At 38.7% G+C, this 20,422-nt stretch overlaps 1 protein-coding gene across 3 annotated transcripts in view; it reads left to right on the top strand.

Annotated features, from left to right (window-relative positions):
- DENND4C (DENN domain containing 4C) overlaps positions 1–20,422 on the top strand; it is a 137,868-nt gene that overhangs the window by 104,238 nt on the left and 13,208 nt on the right. For all 3 annotated transcript variants that reach the window (XM_044265601.1, XM_044265600.1, XM_044265599.1), the window contains 8 exons: positions 1,120–2,285; positions 4,937–5,114; positions 5,798–5,907; positions 6,197–6,372; positions 10,470–10,652; positions 11,426–11,621; positions 13,568–13,813; positions 14,897–15,014. In XM_044265601.1, the coding sequence (XP_044121536.1) occupies positions 1,120–2,285; positions 4,937–5,114; positions 5,798–5,907; positions 6,197–6,372; positions 10,470–10,652; positions 11,426–11,621; positions 13,568–13,813; positions 14,897–15,014 (2,373 nt within the window). The remainder of the gene's footprint in view (positions 1–1,119; positions 2,286–4,936; positions 5,115–5,797; positions 5,908–6,196; positions 6,373–10,469; positions 10,653–11,425; positions 11,622–13,567; positions 13,814–14,896; positions 15,015–20,422) is intronic.

The raw sequence follows: 20,422 nt of genomic DNA, 5'->3' as shown, positions 1-20,422 counted from the left end.
AGAGCCTGCTTCCTCCTCTCTCTCTCTCTCTGCCTGCCTCTCTGCCTACTTGTGATCTCTGTCTGTCAAATAAATAAAATAAAATCTTTAAAAAAAAAAACAAAACCAAATGAGAATCCTAAATTGGAATGGTTAGACTTGAGTTTTGGTAATGATTCAAATAGGAAATAACTTTTGGTCTTGGAATGGGAAAAAATTGCATCACTGGATTCTACACCGGAAACTAGTATTATGCTGTATGTTAACTAACTGGAATTTAAATAAAAACAAAGAAAGAAAAACCCTAAAAACAATAACAAACAGATAAACAAACAAACAAAAACTACTTGCTTCCCCCTACAGCCACCGGCATAATTTTGTTCCACTTGATCAAACAAGACTAAACTCAAAGAGAGAGATCTGGGATCATGTCTGTTTCATTTGCCTTTATATTTCTAGCACATTATATGATAAATGCTAGTAGACATTTGAGTATTTGTTGAGGGATTGAATAGATCTGAAAAATTTGGAGCTATGCAGATTTTATCAGCTTTCTTGGAATTTGCCAAGTCTAAGGACTCTACTCTAGATTCTTCTACTTTGGGGAATTATTTTACTTTGGAGCAGTAAGGCTTTGATTTTAGCAAATCTATGATTCCTCCATGATTATGAATTTACTTTGTGTGGAGTAGATTCCTAGCAAATATTTGTTGAATTAGATATATGAAAGCCAGAAGGGAAGAGATTTTGTCTTTTTAGGTTAGTTGTTTAACACGAAATACATTTCTTAAGTGGAGTGTAGAACTTTGCAGCTGTAAGATGTATTTATAGATCTGTATTTGGTAAATGTGATAGATTTTGGTGAACAGTACAGGTATCTGCAGCGTATGTTGCCTCATTTTTAAAATGTGTGTGTAGAGAGTGAGAGGCAGGTCATACATTAACAGTGTTATCTCTGGGAGGCAGGATTGAGTGGAGGCTTTTTGGTTGTTCTTTTCTCTGTATTATTTTCTTTGTACCTTTTGAACTCAATCTTTCACTCTGAGGATGTGTTACTTTTCCAAAATCAGAAAAGAAACGTTTTCTAAAAGTTACATCAGAAAATAGAGTTCCTTTCTAATACTGTACTTTCTCTTTCAGGTAGTACATCCAGTGTGCCGTTTGCTACTCAGGATCCGGGTGAAGAGGCAGTCTTCGGTGAAGTTACTAACCCCAAGAAGAATGGTGACAGAGGAGATAAAAGACAAAAGCATTTTCCAGAGAGGAGTTGTAGTTTCAGTTCTGAAAGTCGAGCTGGAATGTTGCTTAAGAAGAGCAGCTTGGATTTGAATTCGAGTGAAGCGGCTATTATGATGGGAGCAGATGCCAAGATTCTCACAGCAGCATTGACCTGTCCTAAGGCCTCTGCACTCCGAGCTGCAAGCACCCATAGCTTTGACAGTGCTGGTTGTCATCTGGGTGATACCAGGACTCGATTGTCTGAGAGCACTTGGGATTCAGAGCACAGATCTTCCTCAGTTTTAGAGATGCTCGAGGAAAGCCAAGAGCTCCTGGAACCTGTGGTTGATGACAGTGTAGCTCAGACTCCTGTGGAAAAGGATGCAGGTGACAGTCTACACAGTGATGGTGACAGTAATCAGCCCAGAGACTCAAAAGTAGGATCCAGAGATGTCATGAATAAGAGAAGTAGTTTATATGGGGTTGTTAAAGCTGTTGAGAGGGAGGATGTTGAAACTGGACTAGATCCTTTGTCTCTTTTGGCCACTGAAGGTACAGGAGAAAAAAGTCCAGATTGCGAAGATAAGGTGTCTTCCCCAGTCATTGCACGTAATCTGGCTGATGAAATCGAAAGCTATATGAACCTGAAGAGCCCCCTGGGCAGCAAGTCTTCCAGTATGGAATTACACGGAGAGGGAAGCAGAGAGTCTGGTCCAGCCAGTGCGTTTACTCGCCCTTTAGAGAGGAGATCAAGCCTGCCTCTAGAGCAGGGTCCAGCAGCACAGGAAGATCCCGAAAGCGAAAAGAGCTCCCCCGCAGAATCCAGGTCTAAAACTCTCACCGGGCGTTTCCGGCAGCAAACGCCCTCTCGCGGTCAGAAAGAACGTTCAGCTTTATCAGCCCTGGTGCGCTCTTCACCACATGGCTCACTGGGTTCTGTGGTGAATTCTTTGTCAGGGCTGAAGCTAGATAATATACTCTCAGGACCCAAGATAGATGTCCTAAAATCTGGTATGAAACAAGCAGCAACAGTAGCCAGTAAGATGTGGGTAGCCGTAGCGTCTGCCTACAGCTACTCGGATGATGAGGTAAGAACGCTTCATGTGTGTGGACTGTCTCGTATGGGAACGTTTCTAGTATTTTTTAATTTATAACTTCATATTTAGAGATTTCCTGGTAAAACGTTATGCATATCCTATTTTGTTCTTGAAATGACTTGAACATCAGTATAAGGAAATTAATATTAAAGAAACAGAATATCGGGACTACTCTATAATTCCATAGATGAGTCTGAATAACACATTAAGTTTATTTCTTTGAAAGTATTAATGATTAATAATTTAATAACAATGCCATATCATATTTGCATAGCACTTCGCTTTTTTTTTTCCCCAAGAATTTATTTATTTATTTGACAGAGAGAGAGATCACAAGTAGGCAGAGAGGCAGGCAGAGAGAGAGAGACGAGGAAGCAGGCTCCCTGCTGAGCAGAGAACCCCATGAAGGACTTGATCCCAGGGCCCTGAGATCATGACCTGAGCTGAAGGCAGAGGCTTAACTCACTGAGCCACCCAGGCGCCCAGCCTTTTTTTTTTTTAAAGATTTTATTTATTTGACAGAGATCACAAGTAGGCAGAGAGGGGGAAGCAGGCTCCCTGCTGAGCAGAGAGCTCGATGCGGGACTCAATCCCAGGATGCTGGGATCATGATCTGAGCCAAAGGCAGAAGCTTAACCCACTGAGCCACCCAGGCACCCCATAGCACTTCACTTTTAAATAACTTTTATCTATGTTCTCTTTAACATATAGATAAATGGAATCACTCTACAACTTAATCCATAGATTTCATACTACATAACAACAATTGCTAATTCTTTTAAAAATTATTGAAAAGAGAATTAACCATTAGACCTTTCAGTGAAATAGAAGGGGAGAAATTTTGCTTACTTGTTTTATAGAAAAAAATTAATTAAAATTTCGCCTTCATGTTCAAAGAATGATAGAGTACTTAGGTACTATAGTGGGAAGGACAGACACCTATAAATGTTCACTGTTACTAAATTCTGTCTCTCTCCCCATCTCTAAGAAACGAAAGAGTAATATTGAGTTCTGTAAGACAGTTGCATTTTGTTGCATTTAAAAGAACTTACAAGGTCAGTGAAGGAAAGACAAAATAAGCTAGCTTCAAAAGTATCTTAACCTAGCATTACCTTGAAGTAGACTGAGTGAGCCACTCTATTTTTGAAATTTTATCTAACAGTGTTAATAAAAATAGTAAAAAAAAAAAAAAAAAACACCTTTCTACAGAGTACTTTGGACTTGGAATATAGGACTTTAAATTTCAGGTGGTCGCATGTCTTCATCTTTCTTTTGTTTTCTTTGCTGTCACCTTGGTACTAGTGCCTGACAAAGCAAATAGGTTATACCTAATAAATATTTCCAAATGAAGGAATGTATACAAAGTCTTTTTAAAAAGTTCATAACTTTTATCCAGATTTTAATCTAAGGAAATAATTAGGGATATGTATAAAAACAACTCAAAGGAATTCATCAGTGTAACATAAAATTGAAAGCATTCTGAATGCTTAAGTAACAAAGATTTACCAAATGCATTGAAGTCCATCAGTAAACTGGATTAGGTTGCTGGGATTAAATAATTAAGATTTAATGACATCAAAATGCATTACATGAGAATAGGCTAAAAAACTAGCCTATTTTGTAGAAGATTATATATACACACATATTTTAAAATGACTAGAAGGATATACATAAAGATTTTAATTGTACTGTGTGGGTGTTGGTAATATAAGTGCTTTTATTTCCTGTTTCGCATATCTGTTTAATTGTTCTATCTCTTAACATGGTTTTATAACAAAACACGAGTCTTCTTTAAAGCAGAAATCAGAAAGGAACCTGCTTGTTGAATGAAATGTTTTCTCTCTAAACTAAAGCATCAGCAGTCACTAGCAGTTAAGAACTATAGTGTTTGGAACTTTTATTCTTATTTTTGCCTCTAAATGGATGGTTGGTTGTTCTGAAAATCATATTGCCAGCTATAATTCTCACACCACCTTTGTTTTTTTTTTAAAAGATTTTATTTATTTATTTGACAGAGAGAGCACAAGCAGGCAGAGAGGCAGGCAGAGAGAGAGGAGGAAGCAGGCTCCCTGCTGAGCAGAGAGCCTGATGTGGGACTCGATCCCAGGACCCTGAGATCATGACCTGAGCCGAAGGCAGCGGCTTAACTACTGAGCCACCCAGGCACCCCACACCACCTTTGTTTTAAAGGACTTCTCATATCCATATTTTTCAGATGATATAATTTTGTTAGACTAGTTACATGGTTTCTGCAAGGTCACATGAATACTACATGGTGGGGAGCAAAGACCACAGTCTGCCTGAGTTTGTAGCCCCTCCTGTCCTTGGGCTGGGGTGCCTGATCCAGGAGACATTGAGTTTCCTGGAGTTCCTTCATTCTGTGATACTGATTATTGGAGAGACATCCCAGCATACACCAGGGCTGAAACAAAATCTTAAAAGTATTCTAGGTCATTGCTTGAATTAGAGTGTGGAAAGAAAATTCCAAATAATAACTGAGAGGAGTTCATGGTTTTGAAAAATGAGGAGATGATTAGTTAAGGATTATAGAGAAGTTGAATTCTGAAAAGGGCAGGGTGAATATATTCTTATTGGGGAAGATACTATTTACATATGTGGGGTTTTATTCTTTTCAATTAAAGGAGGAAACAAACAGAGATTACAGCTTCCCAGCTGGCCTGGAAGACCATATTTTGGGGGAGAACGTGTCACCTAACATGAATATTGCGGGGTTGGTTCCCAGTGAACTTACCCAGAGCAACACAAGCCTTGGCAGTAGCAGCAGCAGTGGAGATGCAGGAAAACTGCAGTACTCAACAGGTACGGGAGGGACGGTCCTTTCCTGTCATTTATGTGCCTGTACCTTTCCCTCCGCCTGCCACATACACGATAGACCCCCTCTGCTGAGATGAGCTGATAGACGGTGAGTATAGCCACACTGTACTATCACTTATTTTACAGGATCTCTAAGTGTTCCAGTCACCTTAGTCGTGTTTGTGGACTCTGTCATTGGTTCTCAGACTTTGGTTTGTTGTCAAAATCACATGGGGAATTTATTTTAAAATATGGACAAATGTCCAAGTCCCAGACTAAAACTTTTCAGACTGAATGTGAGGGATTGGGGCCTTAGAAATACATTATTAACCAGCTCTCGGGATAAATCAGATGTATACCAGTGTTTGAGAAGCCCTAGGCTATGTCACTGAAATTTCTTAGTGCTATGTTATTTTAAGAAATTTAAGTTCTATTTATTTTTTCCAACATTCTGTTAAGAAAAACTTCAAATATCCTGAATAGACGAAAGAATCCTATAATGATCAATCACATATTCTCCACTTAGGGTTAACTGTTGTTAATTTTAGATGTATACCTACAGAAATTTTTATACTGAACCACTTGAAAATAAATAATAGACTTCATTATACTCCCCCTGAATACTCTAGTATGCATTTCCAAAGAATAAGGACAGTCTCATATAATGTGTTACATTTACTTCTCTTTAGGTGAACCTACATTTCCAAGAAGCATAAAAGGGCAGGACTGTGAAAAATCAGATCACGGTTCTTCTCAAAACACCAGCATGTCTAGCATCTATCAGAATTGTGCAATGGAGGTAAAAGTTCTGTATTCTGCACATGGTAGAATGGTTGTAAACATGCTTATTTCAGAATGGGACTGGACAGAATTCGTGATACCCTTGTAGACCGAAGAGTAAATCATTTTGTTGAATTTGCTTGTCTTATGTAAGCAAGGCAATAGACTGCTAGTTTTACCTGTACAGTGACTGAACTTAATTCTAAATTGGATCAACAAAATGAGTAAAATGCTGTGTCTCCAAAGGATGGTCTGTGGAGATGACTTCACTGTGCAAGTTCTCAGTGTCTGCACTTTTCTACTCTTAGGTTTTGATGTCGAGTTGTTCCCAGTGCAGAGCTTGTAGCGCTTTAGTTTATGATGAAGAAATTATGGCTGGATGGACGGCAGATGACTCAAATTTGAATACCACCTGTCCATTCTGTAAAAGCAACTTCTTGCCTCTTCTCAACATAGAATTTAAAGACTTGAGAGGCTCTGCAAGGTTAGTATTGTGAAAGCTCCTTCTCAGAAGGCATGACTCCTGGGGGGAGAGGGAAATAGTCACGGCACCCTCCAGCTGTCCCTCTTCTCTCTCCTTCACTCTCACTACTGGAGTAGAAAATACTGGCAGTATAGGAGACTACTTTTCCAGCTTATTTAATACACAATTATCAGTAGTAGTTAATTCTTGGAGCTAAACATCATAGATGATTAGAACTTCAATATTTATCTTTAAACTTTCTCAGTGACTTTATATATTCTAGAAGAAAAAACGAAAGGCACGGGCAATGGGGTTTTTTTGACTCTTCTCCCAACTTGTTAACCCTTTATAGTAGTGCTCTGTACAGTGAAATGACCAAATTCCAGGCAATTGAAAAGAGAGTAGGTGATCTATAATTACTCATTAAGTAATCAAGAGTTTGATAACTGCTTAAATAATGATCTTAATATTCTGTTTGTTTTATGGAGAAGACAAGCTTCATATTACTGTCTACCTTTAGCTACTTCTAAAAAATCTAATCGGGGCACCTGGATAGCTCAGTGGGTTAAGCCTCTGCTTTTGGCTCAGGTCATGATCTTAGGGTTCTGGGTTTGAGCCCCCCATCTCTACCTACTTGTGATCTCTCTGTCAAATAAATAAAATCTCTAAAAAACAAACAAACAAATTGTACAGGTGTGTCTTCTTAGCTTAGTTTTTCCTTTTAGCTTCAGGTGTGGAGCTGAGTGAAATCGTATTCTAATTCCTGATGCACTATCATCATTGCTTTGTGCAAGGATCCTCTCTTGTTAGCTCTTCCCCCCGTCCCACTCTCATTCCTTTATCCAACAAAGACATTGACTCCACTGTGTGTGGAGTGGACTCCACACTCCACACTTGACTATATACCTTCATAAAATACATAGTTTTGCATGATTATGCAATTTAAGTTACATAATTAGAATACTATAATCTCTATTACTCAGTTTAAAAGCTGAGTTGCTGTATGTACATCTAGTTTATTCCTTTCCTCCTGTAGGAAGTTAATACTTAATTTTACTTACCCATTATCCTGTATTGGTTCAGTTGCTTCCAGGCCTCTGTTCCTATAAATACCACTGCAGTGAGGCAGTGCACTGTAAAATATGTCTCCTTCTGAACTTGTGAAATAGTTTCTCTCAGAATAATAGTCTTAGCAGCAAGGTCATTGAGTCATTTTCATTCATGATTTCAAGAAACAATGGAAGATAGATTCCATATGGCAGTACTCTCACTACTAATGCCTAAGAATTTTCATTTCTGTATATCTGTATCAGCATTTGATATTATCACTTTTCATTTTTTTGTATTCTAATGAATATAAAGTGTGCTATTTTGTTTTTTGTTTTAAGTTCTGTGAATATCAGTGAGTTTATCTCTTCATATTCTTGTTAATTATTCCAGCATTTTCTGTGACTTGCCTGTTTATATTTTTACCTTGTCCATTTTTTGGTTAACTTTCTTTTTCTTGTTGATTCTTAAATCTTCTTGATATTAATTCCTTGAAAGCATTCATCTTGATGTCATTATCCATTAATTTTCCCCCTACGATTTGTGCTTTTGGTCTTGTTTTAAAAGTAGTTTCCCATCTGTAGGACATGAAGAATTTCTCCTGAGGTTTCTTTCGTTAGCTTTGTATTTTACCTCTGATTATTTAGATCTTTAATCCACCTGGAATACACCTTTGTGTTTGTGTATGGTGGTAGGAATACAGCTTTCTTTTTCTTCATGTAAGGAGCCTGTTTCCTATCCTTTCTTCATTGATAGGTAACATCACCTTTATCATAAAACACCTTCCCAAGTACACCTCACCCTGCCTCTGTGTTCCCTGTTTTTTTTGGTCAAGTCTATTTCTTATCACTGTTGTGTTATATCTGGTTGATAGGGTAAACTCCCCGTCATGGACATTTTATTTATTTATTTATTGCTTAGAGCAACTTTAGTCTCCCCCTTCCCCATCCCTAAATTCAGCTGGAATTTTCATTGAGATTGCAGCATTAGATGTATAGATTAATCTGGGGAAAATGGACATTTTCAGCATTATTCTTTTATCTGTGAACATACCTCTATTTTTTAGATTGTCTTTTATGTTCTTTTGTTTTAAATTATTCTCCATAGTCATATACTTCTCTGTTGAGTTAATTGTATTTTGTAAGCTATTATGTTAAGTACCTTATTTTATATTTCCTGTGTAGGTATAAAGGAGCATTGTTGATTTTCCTCCCCAGTATGTCATTATAGAAAATTCCAAACTTGCAGCTTAAGTTTAAAGATTTTTCTTATGGTGAAACCCAGATACCCATCTCTCCATTTAAAATGTACCATTTGAAAACTGAATGCATACACTGATGCAGATTTAACCCTTACTAAGATGTAGAACATTACCTCAGAGAGTTCTTGTCATGTCCCTTGCAAGGGCCAACCCTCACTTCATCCCCACCCAGAAAGAGGACAGAGATAAGATGAAACAAAATAGTGGATAAAGGGGAAGAGGAAATGACTTGAGACAAAATGTGTATTTATGAGGGAGAGGCTACCATACACAATTACAGGTTAATACATGCTAAAATGCCATTGCTGCTCTATTTTTTTTATTATGTTCAGTTAGCCAACATGCAGTACATTAGTTTTTGATGTAGTGTTCAGTGATTCATTAGTTGTGAATAACATCCAGTGCTCATCACAGTTGCGCCCTCCTTAGTGCCCATCACCCGGCTGCCTCATCTCCCACCCTCCTCCTCTCTGAAACCCTGTTTGTTCTTGGAGTCCAGCGTCTCTCAGGGTTTGTCTCCCTCTCTCTTTTTTAACTCAGAAAATTAATGAAATGTTTTGCTTTCCATCTTCTTCATAGCTTTCTTTAAAGAATCTTACACTGAATGGTAATGACTTTGAGGGCTTTTTCATTTGAAAAGTTTACGACAAGGGGCACCTGGGTGGCTTGGTGGGATCTCAGGGACCTGGGATGGAGCCCTGCATCCGGCTTCTTGCTCAGCAGGGAGCCTGCTTCCCCCTTTCTGCCTGCCTCTCTGTCAAATGAATAAATAAAAGCTTTAAAAAAAAAAAAGATGACAAGAGAGGATTGAGAATGATAGCACGGTGTGTGTGTGCACATGTGGTACATGTTTGGAAGAGACAGTAGTTCTGTGGATTGTGTAAAATTCATCAGTGACTGCTTTATCATAAAGTAATAAATGTGAAATTTAGAGGGTTCTAGGTAGGGTTTTTTTTTTTTTTTTTTTGGTAAAGATTTTATTTATTTATTTGACAGCTAGAGAGAGATTACAAGTAGAGAAGCAGGCTCTCTGCAGAGCAGGGAGCCTGATGTGGAGCTTGATCCCAGGACTCTGGGCAGCTGCTTAACACGCTGAGCCACTCAGGTACCCCAGGGGTTCTAGGTTTTTATTTTATTTTATTTTAAGACTTTATTTATTTGACACACAGAGTGAAATCACATGGAGGCAGAGAGAGAGGGGAAAGCAGGCTCCCTGCTGAGCAGAGAACCTGACTCGGGACTTGATCCCAGGACCCCGAGACCATGACCCAAGCCAAAGGCAGAGGCTTAACCCACTGAGCCACCCAGGCGCCCCTATTTTATTTTTAAAGATTTTATTTATTTATTTGAAAAACAGAGATCACAAGTAGGCAGAGAGGCAGGCAGAGAGAGAGAGAGAGGAGGAAGCAAGCTCTCCTTGGAGCGAGAGCCCAATGTGGGGCTCAATCCCAGGACTCTGGGATCATGACCTGAGCCTAAGGCAGAGGCTTTAACCCACTGAGCCACCCAGGCATCCCTAGGGTTCTAGGTTTTTATTTTCTTTTTAATTTTTTTTATTTTTTAAAAGATTTTCTTTATTTCTTTGACACAGAGAGAGAGAGAGAGAGAGATCACAAGTAGGCAGAGAGGCAGGCAGAGAGAGAGAGGGGGAAGCAGGCTCCCTGCTGAGCAGAGAGCCCGACCTGGGGCTCGATCCCAGGACCCTGAGATCATGACCTGAGCCAAAGGCAGAGGCTCAAACCACTGAGCCACCCAGGCGCCCCGGTTCTAGGTTTTGAAAGACATTTTTTTTTTCATTGCTCGTGTTTAGCTTTTTCCTGAAACCAAGTACCTCTGGTGACAGTTTACAAAGCGGCAGCATTCCATTGGCTAGTGAACCTTCAGAGCACAAACCTGTATGTAGTTCAGCAGAACCTGACTTGATCAACTTTATGGATTTCCCAAAGGAAAACCAGACTGTAACTGAAGAAGCCACCTCTACAACTGAATCAAGGTACCACAGGATACAGAGAAGTCTGCACTGTAAATTGGGTACCCTTGTAAAAATTCAATTTTTAAAGATAACTTGATGCATATGGGCATAAATTCTGGCATTTAAAAAATTCAGTCTTAACATTTTACTATGATATATTGTTCATATCTAATGAATGAATGTGATGATAAACCATTTTTGAAATTAATGTTTTACAGTGTCCGTTTACAAAATGATCTTCACAAGAGTATAAAGTATTTTTCCCTTTTAGTGTAGTCATTGCCAGGTTCCAGAGACCTACTCTCTTTATTGTGAAATATACTACTTCCTCTTAAATACTGATTGAATCAAATATTTATTAAAAGCATGATGCTAAGGACTAAAAATAAAAAAAATTAAGATCTGTTCTCTGTCCTTAGGTGGATCATGGCCTGGTAGAGGTTAAATACTTACCAAAGAATCTATAATACTTAGTTGCATAATTCTAGATGATTTTGTTTAGTAAAGATGAAATGATGTTTGAAGAAAACAACTGAATGGGCACTTAGTCTTTTAAAAAGAATATCTGTTACTACCCTTTGTCTTTTTCCCACCCTTCACCAGAGTCATCTACTCCATCCTGTTCTTCTGACTCCTTTAACAAAATGCTTGAAGAAAATGTAAATCTTACAAGGTGGTACTGATTCTTCTCCAGTACATTCAGTAGACTCAAAATTCGTTGTAGAAAATACTCTAGCTGGACAGGTTTAGATTGTGTTACAGCACAAACACAGCATTTCTTCATTTTTTTAAAGTGATGAAATAAAGAGAGCGAGTGGAGAAGTCCAAACTATGAAAATTTCACCTGCGCCTAATAGTTTTTCAAAGCGAAATGTATCTTTGACTCGAAGTCACAGTGTTGGAGGTCCCTTGCAAAATATTGACTTTTCCCAGCGACCGTTTCATGGCATTTCAACAGTCAGTCTCCCAAACAGTCTGCAGGAAGTTGTGGTATGTAACAAGATGATAATTATCTGTGTATTCATGTAAGTATTTATTAGAGCAGCACATAATCCACAAGTGATAAGAATTTTCATAAGCAGACTAAGAATTTTCTTAAAATTTCAAGTATGTACAAAACTAAACAAAAGAGTGTAATGAATTCCTTTGACCTGCCATCTGGCTTCAGTAATTTTCACCTTAGGGTCATTGTCTTTCATGAATACCTTTATTCACTTCTTTCCTAGATTCTTCTGAAGCAAACTCCAAACATTATATATTCCATTTGTAAATATTTTAGTATATACTACATAATTCTTAAGAGTAATACAGAAATGCAATGCCATTATACGACTAAAAAAAATACCAAATTATTCAATCTCTTCAAATTTCTAATGGTTTAAAAAAATGTCGAGTTTGTGTGTGCTTTGTAGTTTGAAGAACGATCAAATAATATCTGTACATTACAGCTGATTTGGTTTTTAGTCTTTTTAAATCTGTAGACCCTTTTTTTGACCTTGGAACTTACTTGTTGATTACAACCCTGCTAATTATCTAAAAGTTTGATCAGAGTCAGGTTTTTCTTTTGTGGTTTATTTTTGTAAGACAATAGCAGTGGTGGGATGTCCCTCAATAGAAGACATGAACTTTCTTCCTGATGCTGATAGCTATTAATGCCCGAGTGCCCAGATCACATTACTCATTTCCAGCTATAAAGGGTGATAGTCTAATTGTCTTTATTATATGGGGTACTCTATAAAGAGAAACTTGCCCTTTGTTTTCTGTTTGCTTTTCCAAACACAGAGTTTACTTTGTAAAGATAGGATGATTGATTTTTTTCCTTTTATTTACCAATTTTCAAAAAAATTAGTTGGATTCCTAGCATTCTCCCAGGTGATCAATTAATTTAGAGGAATAGGGTATCATTATGAACTCACTGATTTAAACCTTTGTGTTTACATCATTGCTGTTGCTGTCCTTACTAATACTTACCTTACCCCATCTTTGATCAGCTAGAAACCTCTACGAATTGGTGCCCTAGTCCCTTTGATACAATTCTAGTAGCCTTTTGTAAAATTTTTTTAAGCTTCCTTGCCTTTTTTAAGATTTTATTCATTTATTTGAGAAAGAGTGAGAGAGAGCACGAGAATGGGGAGGGTTAGAGGGAGAAGCAGACTCCCCACCGAGCAGGGAGCCTGATGCGGGACTCGATCCGGGCCTCCAGGGTCATGACTTGAGCTGAAGGCAGTCGCCCAACCAACTGAGCCACCCTGGCACCCGCTTCCTTGCTTTCTTGTATGACAAGATGTTTCATGCTCATGTGATATATCTCTTTCTCTAGACCTAGAATCAGCCATTTCTCTAAGAAACCCTGGGTCTTTTTAGAGGAAATGGTATTTGGAAACCTCAGCCTGGGCATTAAGGATACTCATTAATGAATTGGTCATAAGCATTTTATTCTGATACAGAGACTAAATTGGATTCTTTCTTCATTTGTTATTTGATTTGTAAGACTGCTCTTTAGTTTTTATTGCAATCAAATGTAAAAGCAAGCTTTTACAGGTAGATATAATTATAAAAGGAGTCATCAAATATTAACACAAAGACTGTTCCATTTGTTTAGAGTTTTAGAAAGAAGATAAAGTCAACTTTTTGGGGGAATCATAAAACATCTGGAATGTAGTATTTCTTAGAAAAATAGAGAAACTTTCAGTGTTTAAAATAGGGCCTATTATATGGATTATCAATTTTCTTTTGTAATCCTTTATTAACTTCAGGGCATTTATGGTAAAGTATTTTTTCTTTTTTTAGGTTTTCATTAGAGTATACTACATGTAGCACTGGGTCAGAAATCACTGATTTTGAAAGGATAGATTAAGCATAATCTTACTGAGAAGTACTCTAAAATATACAGAATAGGTAATACTCACTTCTTACTGTATTTTTATTTTTTAAAGGATCCTTTAGGAAAAAGACCCAATCCTCCCCCTGTTTCTGTGCCGTACTTGAGTCCTCTAGTGCTTCGTAAAGAACTTGAGTCTTTGCTAGAAAATGAAGGTGATCAAGTGATTCACACATCCTCTTTCATCAATCAACATCCGATCATTTTCTGGAACCTCATTTGGTATTTCAGACGTTTGGACCTTCCTAGTAACCTGCCAGGACTCATCCTCACATCTGAACACTGTAATGGGGGTGTACAGGTAGGGTACTTACACATGGTTATACTACATTGTGGTTGGTTAGAATGAAGCAGAACTTCAAGTAAGAGAGAATATACAACAGTCACTTAACAAGATGTAGGTTATTTCTCTCTCACATAAAGGTTTGGGTAGGTGGTCTTGGAATGGTATAATGTCAGGGACCTGAGATCCTTCTATCTTTTTGCTCAGCTGCGCATTACCTCTGTTTCTAAGTTCTATACCTGGTCCAGGATGGCTGCCCTGTTTCCAACTATCACATCCACATTCTGGCCAGCAGTAAGGATAAAAGTGGATGGAGAAAAGTATGTCTTCTTTCTCTGGGGATAGCTCCTGGAGTTGCATGTAACGTTTTATCTATGTATCTGTTTGGCCTGAATTTATTTATATGGTTATATCTAGTTGAAAGGGTGGCTAGGAAAGGTAGTTTTTATTCTGAACTATCAAATCTCCAGCTGAAATTTTCACAACTTTATTTTAAAGGTCTTCTTTTACCCATATTTTTCAGATGATACAATTGAAGGTTAGACTAGTTACATGGTTTCTGCAAGGTCACATGAATACTATGTGGTGGGGAGCCAAGACCACGGGCTGCCTGTCTGACTTTGTAGCCCCTACTGTCCTTGGACTGGGGTGCCTGATCCAGGAGTCGCTGCGCTTCCTGGAGTTCCTTCATTCTATGATACTGATTACTGAGAGATGCCCCAGCATACACCAGGGGCACAACATAATCTTTGCTTAAAGCATTATACTCTCTTTTGACTCATTTAAGTTTAGCAGTCTGCACAATAAGATAGTAGAAACTAACCTTAAAATTTGTTGTAATGGTGACTAATCTTTCAGGTGGCCACTGTGCCAGCTACCAAGTTGTCTTTCCAGTCTGTGGAAGTAGGAATGAGAAACCTGCACTTGAGAAAAATAGGAATATTTATCATCAGACACAAAGAAAGTTAAAATTTTTGCTTAAAATTTTAGGTCCAGAATTTTGAAAGAACTCATTTGTTTTATATAACCAAGCTTTGCTAGATCTACTGGTAATTATTATTATGCTTATGGTGACTAATAGTCTCTATTGATCTCTTTTAGCTTCCGCTATCATCTCTGTCCCAGGATAGCAAACTTGTGTATATTCAGCTATTATGGGATAATATCAACCTTCATCAGGAACCGGGCGAACCTTTGTACGTCTCGTGGAGGAATTTTAGTAAGTAAAACAGAATTAAAGACCTAAAAGACTCAAACTATACAATCCATACAATAGAATACTATTTAGTAATAAAGAAGAACAGACTGCTGGGGTAAAAAATAAAATTAAGGAGGTGAGAGAAACAAATTATTCTGCTCTATTTTAAAATTTTTCATGCATTTTTAGTATCTCTTCAATGAAGATTCTTTCCATTTTAGATCAAATTGATTTGCTCTTTTACTGACCCATTTGACTGTGTCAGGGAGTTGAAGAGTATTTTGTGATCTTTCTGTCAAATGCCAATTTTGGTTAAGTATTGGGAAGGTAAATTCTATATAGTGGAAGAGTAATTTGGATGAGTTGTTGGTATAGGATCATAATTTCAAATATATGGATACGAATCTCAAAGATGCTGGCCTCAAAGATTTTCAGCCTTACATTTAGAGCATATTTTTACAGGGCATTTAAAAAGGGATCATCCAGTATTCCAAAGTCCTTTGAGTCAGTAAGACAGCACCGTCCAGTAGCTACGTGAGCATGGTATCAGTAGGCAGTTCATGGAAGGAACATTACATGACGTATTGGTTTGCTGGGGCTGCCATGACACAATGCCAAGGACTGGGTGGCTTAAACAGCAGAAATTTGTTTCTCACAGTTTGGAGACTGGAAGTTAAAGATTAGAATGTCAGCAGGTTTTGCTCCTATGGCCTCTCTCCTTGGCTTGCAGATGGCCTTTTCCCTGTGTGCACCTGCATCTCAGACTAGGCCCCTACCCTTACGACCTCATTTAATGTTAGTTACTTCTTTAAAGACCCGGTCTTCAAATATAGTCAAATAGGGGGTTCGAGGTTCAACTTATGAATTTGGGGGAACATAATTCAGTTCATAACACAAACATGAAAAAATGCTCAGTCTCATTTAGTAAAATACCAATTTCTTTTATTAAAAAAGGGAAAGTACTAACTTAGTTACATCAGAATGGCAAAAGACTTTAATTATTTTATCCAATTTTTTTGAGGATATGGAGGAAAGGAACACTCTGATACACTGTTAGACATGAAAATGATACAGTTCTAGAGAAGAATGTGGCCTATATTATCCATACTCTTTAACTCAGCAAATACAGTAAGACAACTCTGTTCTGTAGAAATAAGAGTATGGAAAGTTGTCTGCACAGTGATGCTTACTGTATGATTATTTGTGATAATGAAAAACTTCACATAAATACTTAACAGGAGAGTAATGAAATGTTGGCATGAGTCATTTCCATATGAGCGCCTGCATCGGATGTCATGTGTCAAGTGGAGAAGGGGCAGGTTTTGGAACAGTATATGATCTTTTTAATTAAAACAGCCACTCAAAATACATGTTTTTAATATATACATATAAGAAGGTCTAAAACCACTATTAACAGTGGTGCCTCAGATGGGAAAGGGAACAATTCACTTTTAAAAATCTATTACTATTTTGCTACTATTAAAATTTTCTTCCAGTTCTAAGTAAAAAAAAAATTTTTTTCCCTTGAAAATGTTGGTCACAAAATTACGGTTTAAATATATTACAAGCTGTTTTTGTCTTTTTGTTGTTTTAGTTCTGATATTTCTTTGTGTTTTTTTTTTTAAAGATTTTATTTATTTATTTGAAAGATAGAGATCACAAGTAGGCAGAGAGGCAGGCAGAGAGAGAGGAGGAGGAAGCAGATTCCCTGCTGAGCAGAGAGTCCCATGCGGGGCTCTATCCCAGGACCCTGGAATCATAACCCGAGCTGAAGGCAGAGGATTTAACCCACTGAGCCACCCAGGCACCCTGTGGTTTGTTTGTTTTTTAAACAGTTTTTAAACAGAAGGAGAATAGCCTTGAAATTTATGCTAAAAAATAATGAATTAGGGGCACCTGGGTGGCTTAGTCAGTTGAACATCTGACTCTTGATCTGAGCTTAGGTTTTGATCTCATGGTCATGAGTTCAGGTTCCAGGCTTGGTATGGAGCCTACTTTAAAAAAAAAAATAGAGTTGCTAATTTTTTTTTAGAGATCTTATTTATTTGAGAGAGGGAGGGAGGGAGAGAGCATGAGAGGGGAGAAGGTCAGAGGAAGATGCAGACTCCGAGCAGAGCTGGGAGCCCAATTCAGGACCAGATCCTGGGACTCTGGGATCATGACCTGAACTAAAGGCAGCCGCTTAACCAACTGAACCACCCAGGCGCCCAGAGTTGCTATTTCTTTAGTTACTTTCCTACCTCTCTTGAAATGCATAAGTGTTTCAAAATATTTTATAATTTGTTATGGGAATAAAATTTAGAGCTCTCAAGAATGGCCTGATTGGCTTCATTCATTTAAATGAAGAACTGACATGTAAATGACATTGAAAGACACAAGAATTAAGTCCTTGGGTGATAATTTCTGGAATGGTAGTGAATTCCCGTGGTTTCTGGAAGAGGAGCTTCAGAGATCCACTTCCCAGCAAAGGAACCATAATTGGTTTAAAAAAAAAAAAAAAAATATATATATATATATATATATATATATATATCTCCATAGATCGGAGGGACATCACAAACATGGAGGAAGGAGGGAATAATAATCCCACTCCTGGCCTTGGGGACATGGACTGAGAAGACAAGTCCCTGTAACAACTGGCTCTGAAAATCCGCAGTGTTTAGCTGAGGAGCAAGAGGATTAACTAAAAAGCAAGAGGATGATAGGAAACTGTGTCCCTACTTTTAAAGAGACAGCATGCTGGGTAACTCGCTGGGGACACAGCAGAGCAGCAGCAGTGCGGAAAAAAGTGCCTAGGGTATATGTGAAAGAGGATTTACTGACTAATCTTAAGACATGTACCAAAGGGGCAGGAATCTGGTATTTCTCCAGGAATGCAAGTGCTGCCAGGCACCTTTTTTTTTTTTTTTTTGCCCTCCCCCAGCCTAGATAGCTAGACACTTGGGGGAGCCAGTATTGTCCCCATGTGCCTTACGAGCACTGCATGCCCACCCTGACATTTCCCATCCAACCCACCTGCCTCAACCCACCCTCCAAAGTAGCTCCTGCCTTGCCACTCCTGAAGGCAGCCCTGGCTGGGAAAGGTGTCCTCCCAAAGTGACTGCTGCCCTGAGGGGCGGGAGGTAAACACAGTTCCTGCATTCTGGCCTCTTAACTGGCTGCACAGGCACCGCACCAGCAGCGTACCCACAGCTGTGGTTCAGGCTAATGGCAGAGAGCGAGGCTGAGGGCCAGCCCCACACACTAGTGCGGCTACGGCTGGACCTCTCAGACCCCGCCTGGTGCACCTACAGTGCTAACTGCAGCCAGCTGGGCTGAGGGCCAGCCCCACCTGCCAGCATGCCCACAGCAGTCACAGCTCAGCCACAAGAGGACACACACAGCCCACAAAGGGAAAGCTCTTGGAGTACCTGGTTCTGGTGATGGGGTGAGGGGAATTGCGCTTTATGGCGCCACAGGACCTCTTCCACACAAGGCCACTACTTTCAAGACACACAGATACAGCTGACTTACCTAATATAGAGAAACAAACAGAATCAGACAAAATGAAGAGACAGGAATATATCCCAAATTAAAGATGTTTCCTACTCTAGGGAAGGACATGGACACCCAGGTCCAGTAAGCACAGAAAGCCCCTAAGAAGATGAACCCGTGTATGCAGAACACAACAAGGCACACAGTTAAAATGGCAAAATTAAAGCTAGAGAATTTCAAAACAGCAAGAGAAAATAAAACTGTTACATTCAAAGGAAACCCCACAAGGCTGTCAGCTGATTTTTAAAAAAAAAGATTTCATTTATTTATTTGTCAGAGAGAGAGAGAGAGAGAGGGAGGGAGAACACAAGCAGGCAGAGTAGCAGGCAGAGGCAGAGAGAGAAGCAGGCTCCCCGCTGAGCAAGGAGCCCGATGTGGGACTTGATGACCTGAGCCGAAGGCAGCGGCTTAACCAGCTGAGCCATCCAGGCGTCCCTGTCAGCTGATTTTTTTTTTCAGATTTTATTTATTTATTTGACAGACAGAGATCACAAGTAGGCAGCGAGAGAGGGGGAAGCAGACTCCCTGCTGAGCAGAGAGCCTTATGTGGGGCTCGATCCCAGGACCCTGGGATCATGACCTGAGCTGAAGGCAGAGACTTTAACCCACTGAGCCGCTCAGGGGTCCCTGTCAGCTGATTTACCAACAGAAACTTAGCATGCCAAAAGGGAGGATCATGATATACTGAAAAGTCATTAAATGAAAAAACCTACAAAAAAGAATACTGGGCAAGGTTATCATTCAGAATTGGAGAGAGAAAGTTTCTCAAAAAGAAAAGTTGAAGGAGTTCATCACCATTAAATAAGCCTTAAAAGAAATGTTAAGGAGAATTTTTATGGAAAGAAAAGGCCATAAATAGAAGAAAATTATGATGGGATTAGATCTACAAAAATCAGTCAAGTAATGCACAAAAAGAAATAGGACACTGTACACATAAAACATGGAGGGTGAGTAAACCTCTAGTGCTTTAAAAATGTTTTCAAACTTAAGCAACCATGAACTTAATCATATAGAATGCTATATACATAAAATGTTACGTATGGATTCCATGGTAACCACAATCACAAACCTGTAATACATACAAAAAATAATAACAGAGAAAGCGTAACACTTCAAGGGAAGAGAGCAAGGGAAGAAAGGAAAAGAGAACTACAGAACAACCAGAAAACAAAAACAACCAGAAAACAATTAACAAAATGGCAATAAGTATATACCTTATTCAATAATGACTTTAAATATAAATGGACTCAATAATCAAAAGAGGGTGACAGAAGGAATTTTCAAAAAATGAAAACCTGGGTGGCTCAGTGGGTTAAGCCTCTGCCTTCAGCTCAGGTCATGATCCAAAGGTTCCTGGGATCGAGTCCCGCATCGGGCTCTCTGCTCAGGAGGGAGCCTGCCTCTACTACTCTCTCTGCCTGCCTCTCTGCCTACTTGTGATCTCTGTCTAATAAATAAATAAAATATTAAAAAAAATAAAATGAAAACCCATCTCTATGCTGCTGATAAGAGACTCACAGTAGACCTAAAGATAAACAGAGTGAAAATGAAGGGATGGAAAAAGATATCCATGCAAATGGAAGCATACAAAACAAAAGCAACTAGGGTAGCAATACTTTTATCCACAAAAAATAGATTAGAAACAAAGAGTGTAGCAAGAGACAAAGAAGGGCCTTACATAATGATAACAGAATCAGTCCAAGAATAGGATGTAACAGTTTTGAATATCTGAGCACCCCCCAGGCGCACCTAAATATATAAAGCAAATATTCACAGAAATTGAATTTCATCTCAAAACACACATTCTTTTTAAGCGCACATGGAACGCTGTCCCAGATAGATCAATGTTGGGTTGCAAAACAGTAAGATTAAAATCCTAGCAAGCATCTTTCCTG

Source organism: Neovison vison, chromosome 9 (assembly GCF_020171115.1).
Source record: "Neovison vison isolate M4711 chromosome 9, ASM_NN_V1, whole genome shotgun sequence".
Taxonomy (NCBI): Eukaryota; Metazoa; Chordata; class Mammalia; order Carnivora; family Mustelidae; genus Neogale; species Neogale vison.
Note: the sequence above shows the minus strand (reverse complement) of the source record. Positions and strands in the feature narration are given on the sequence as shown.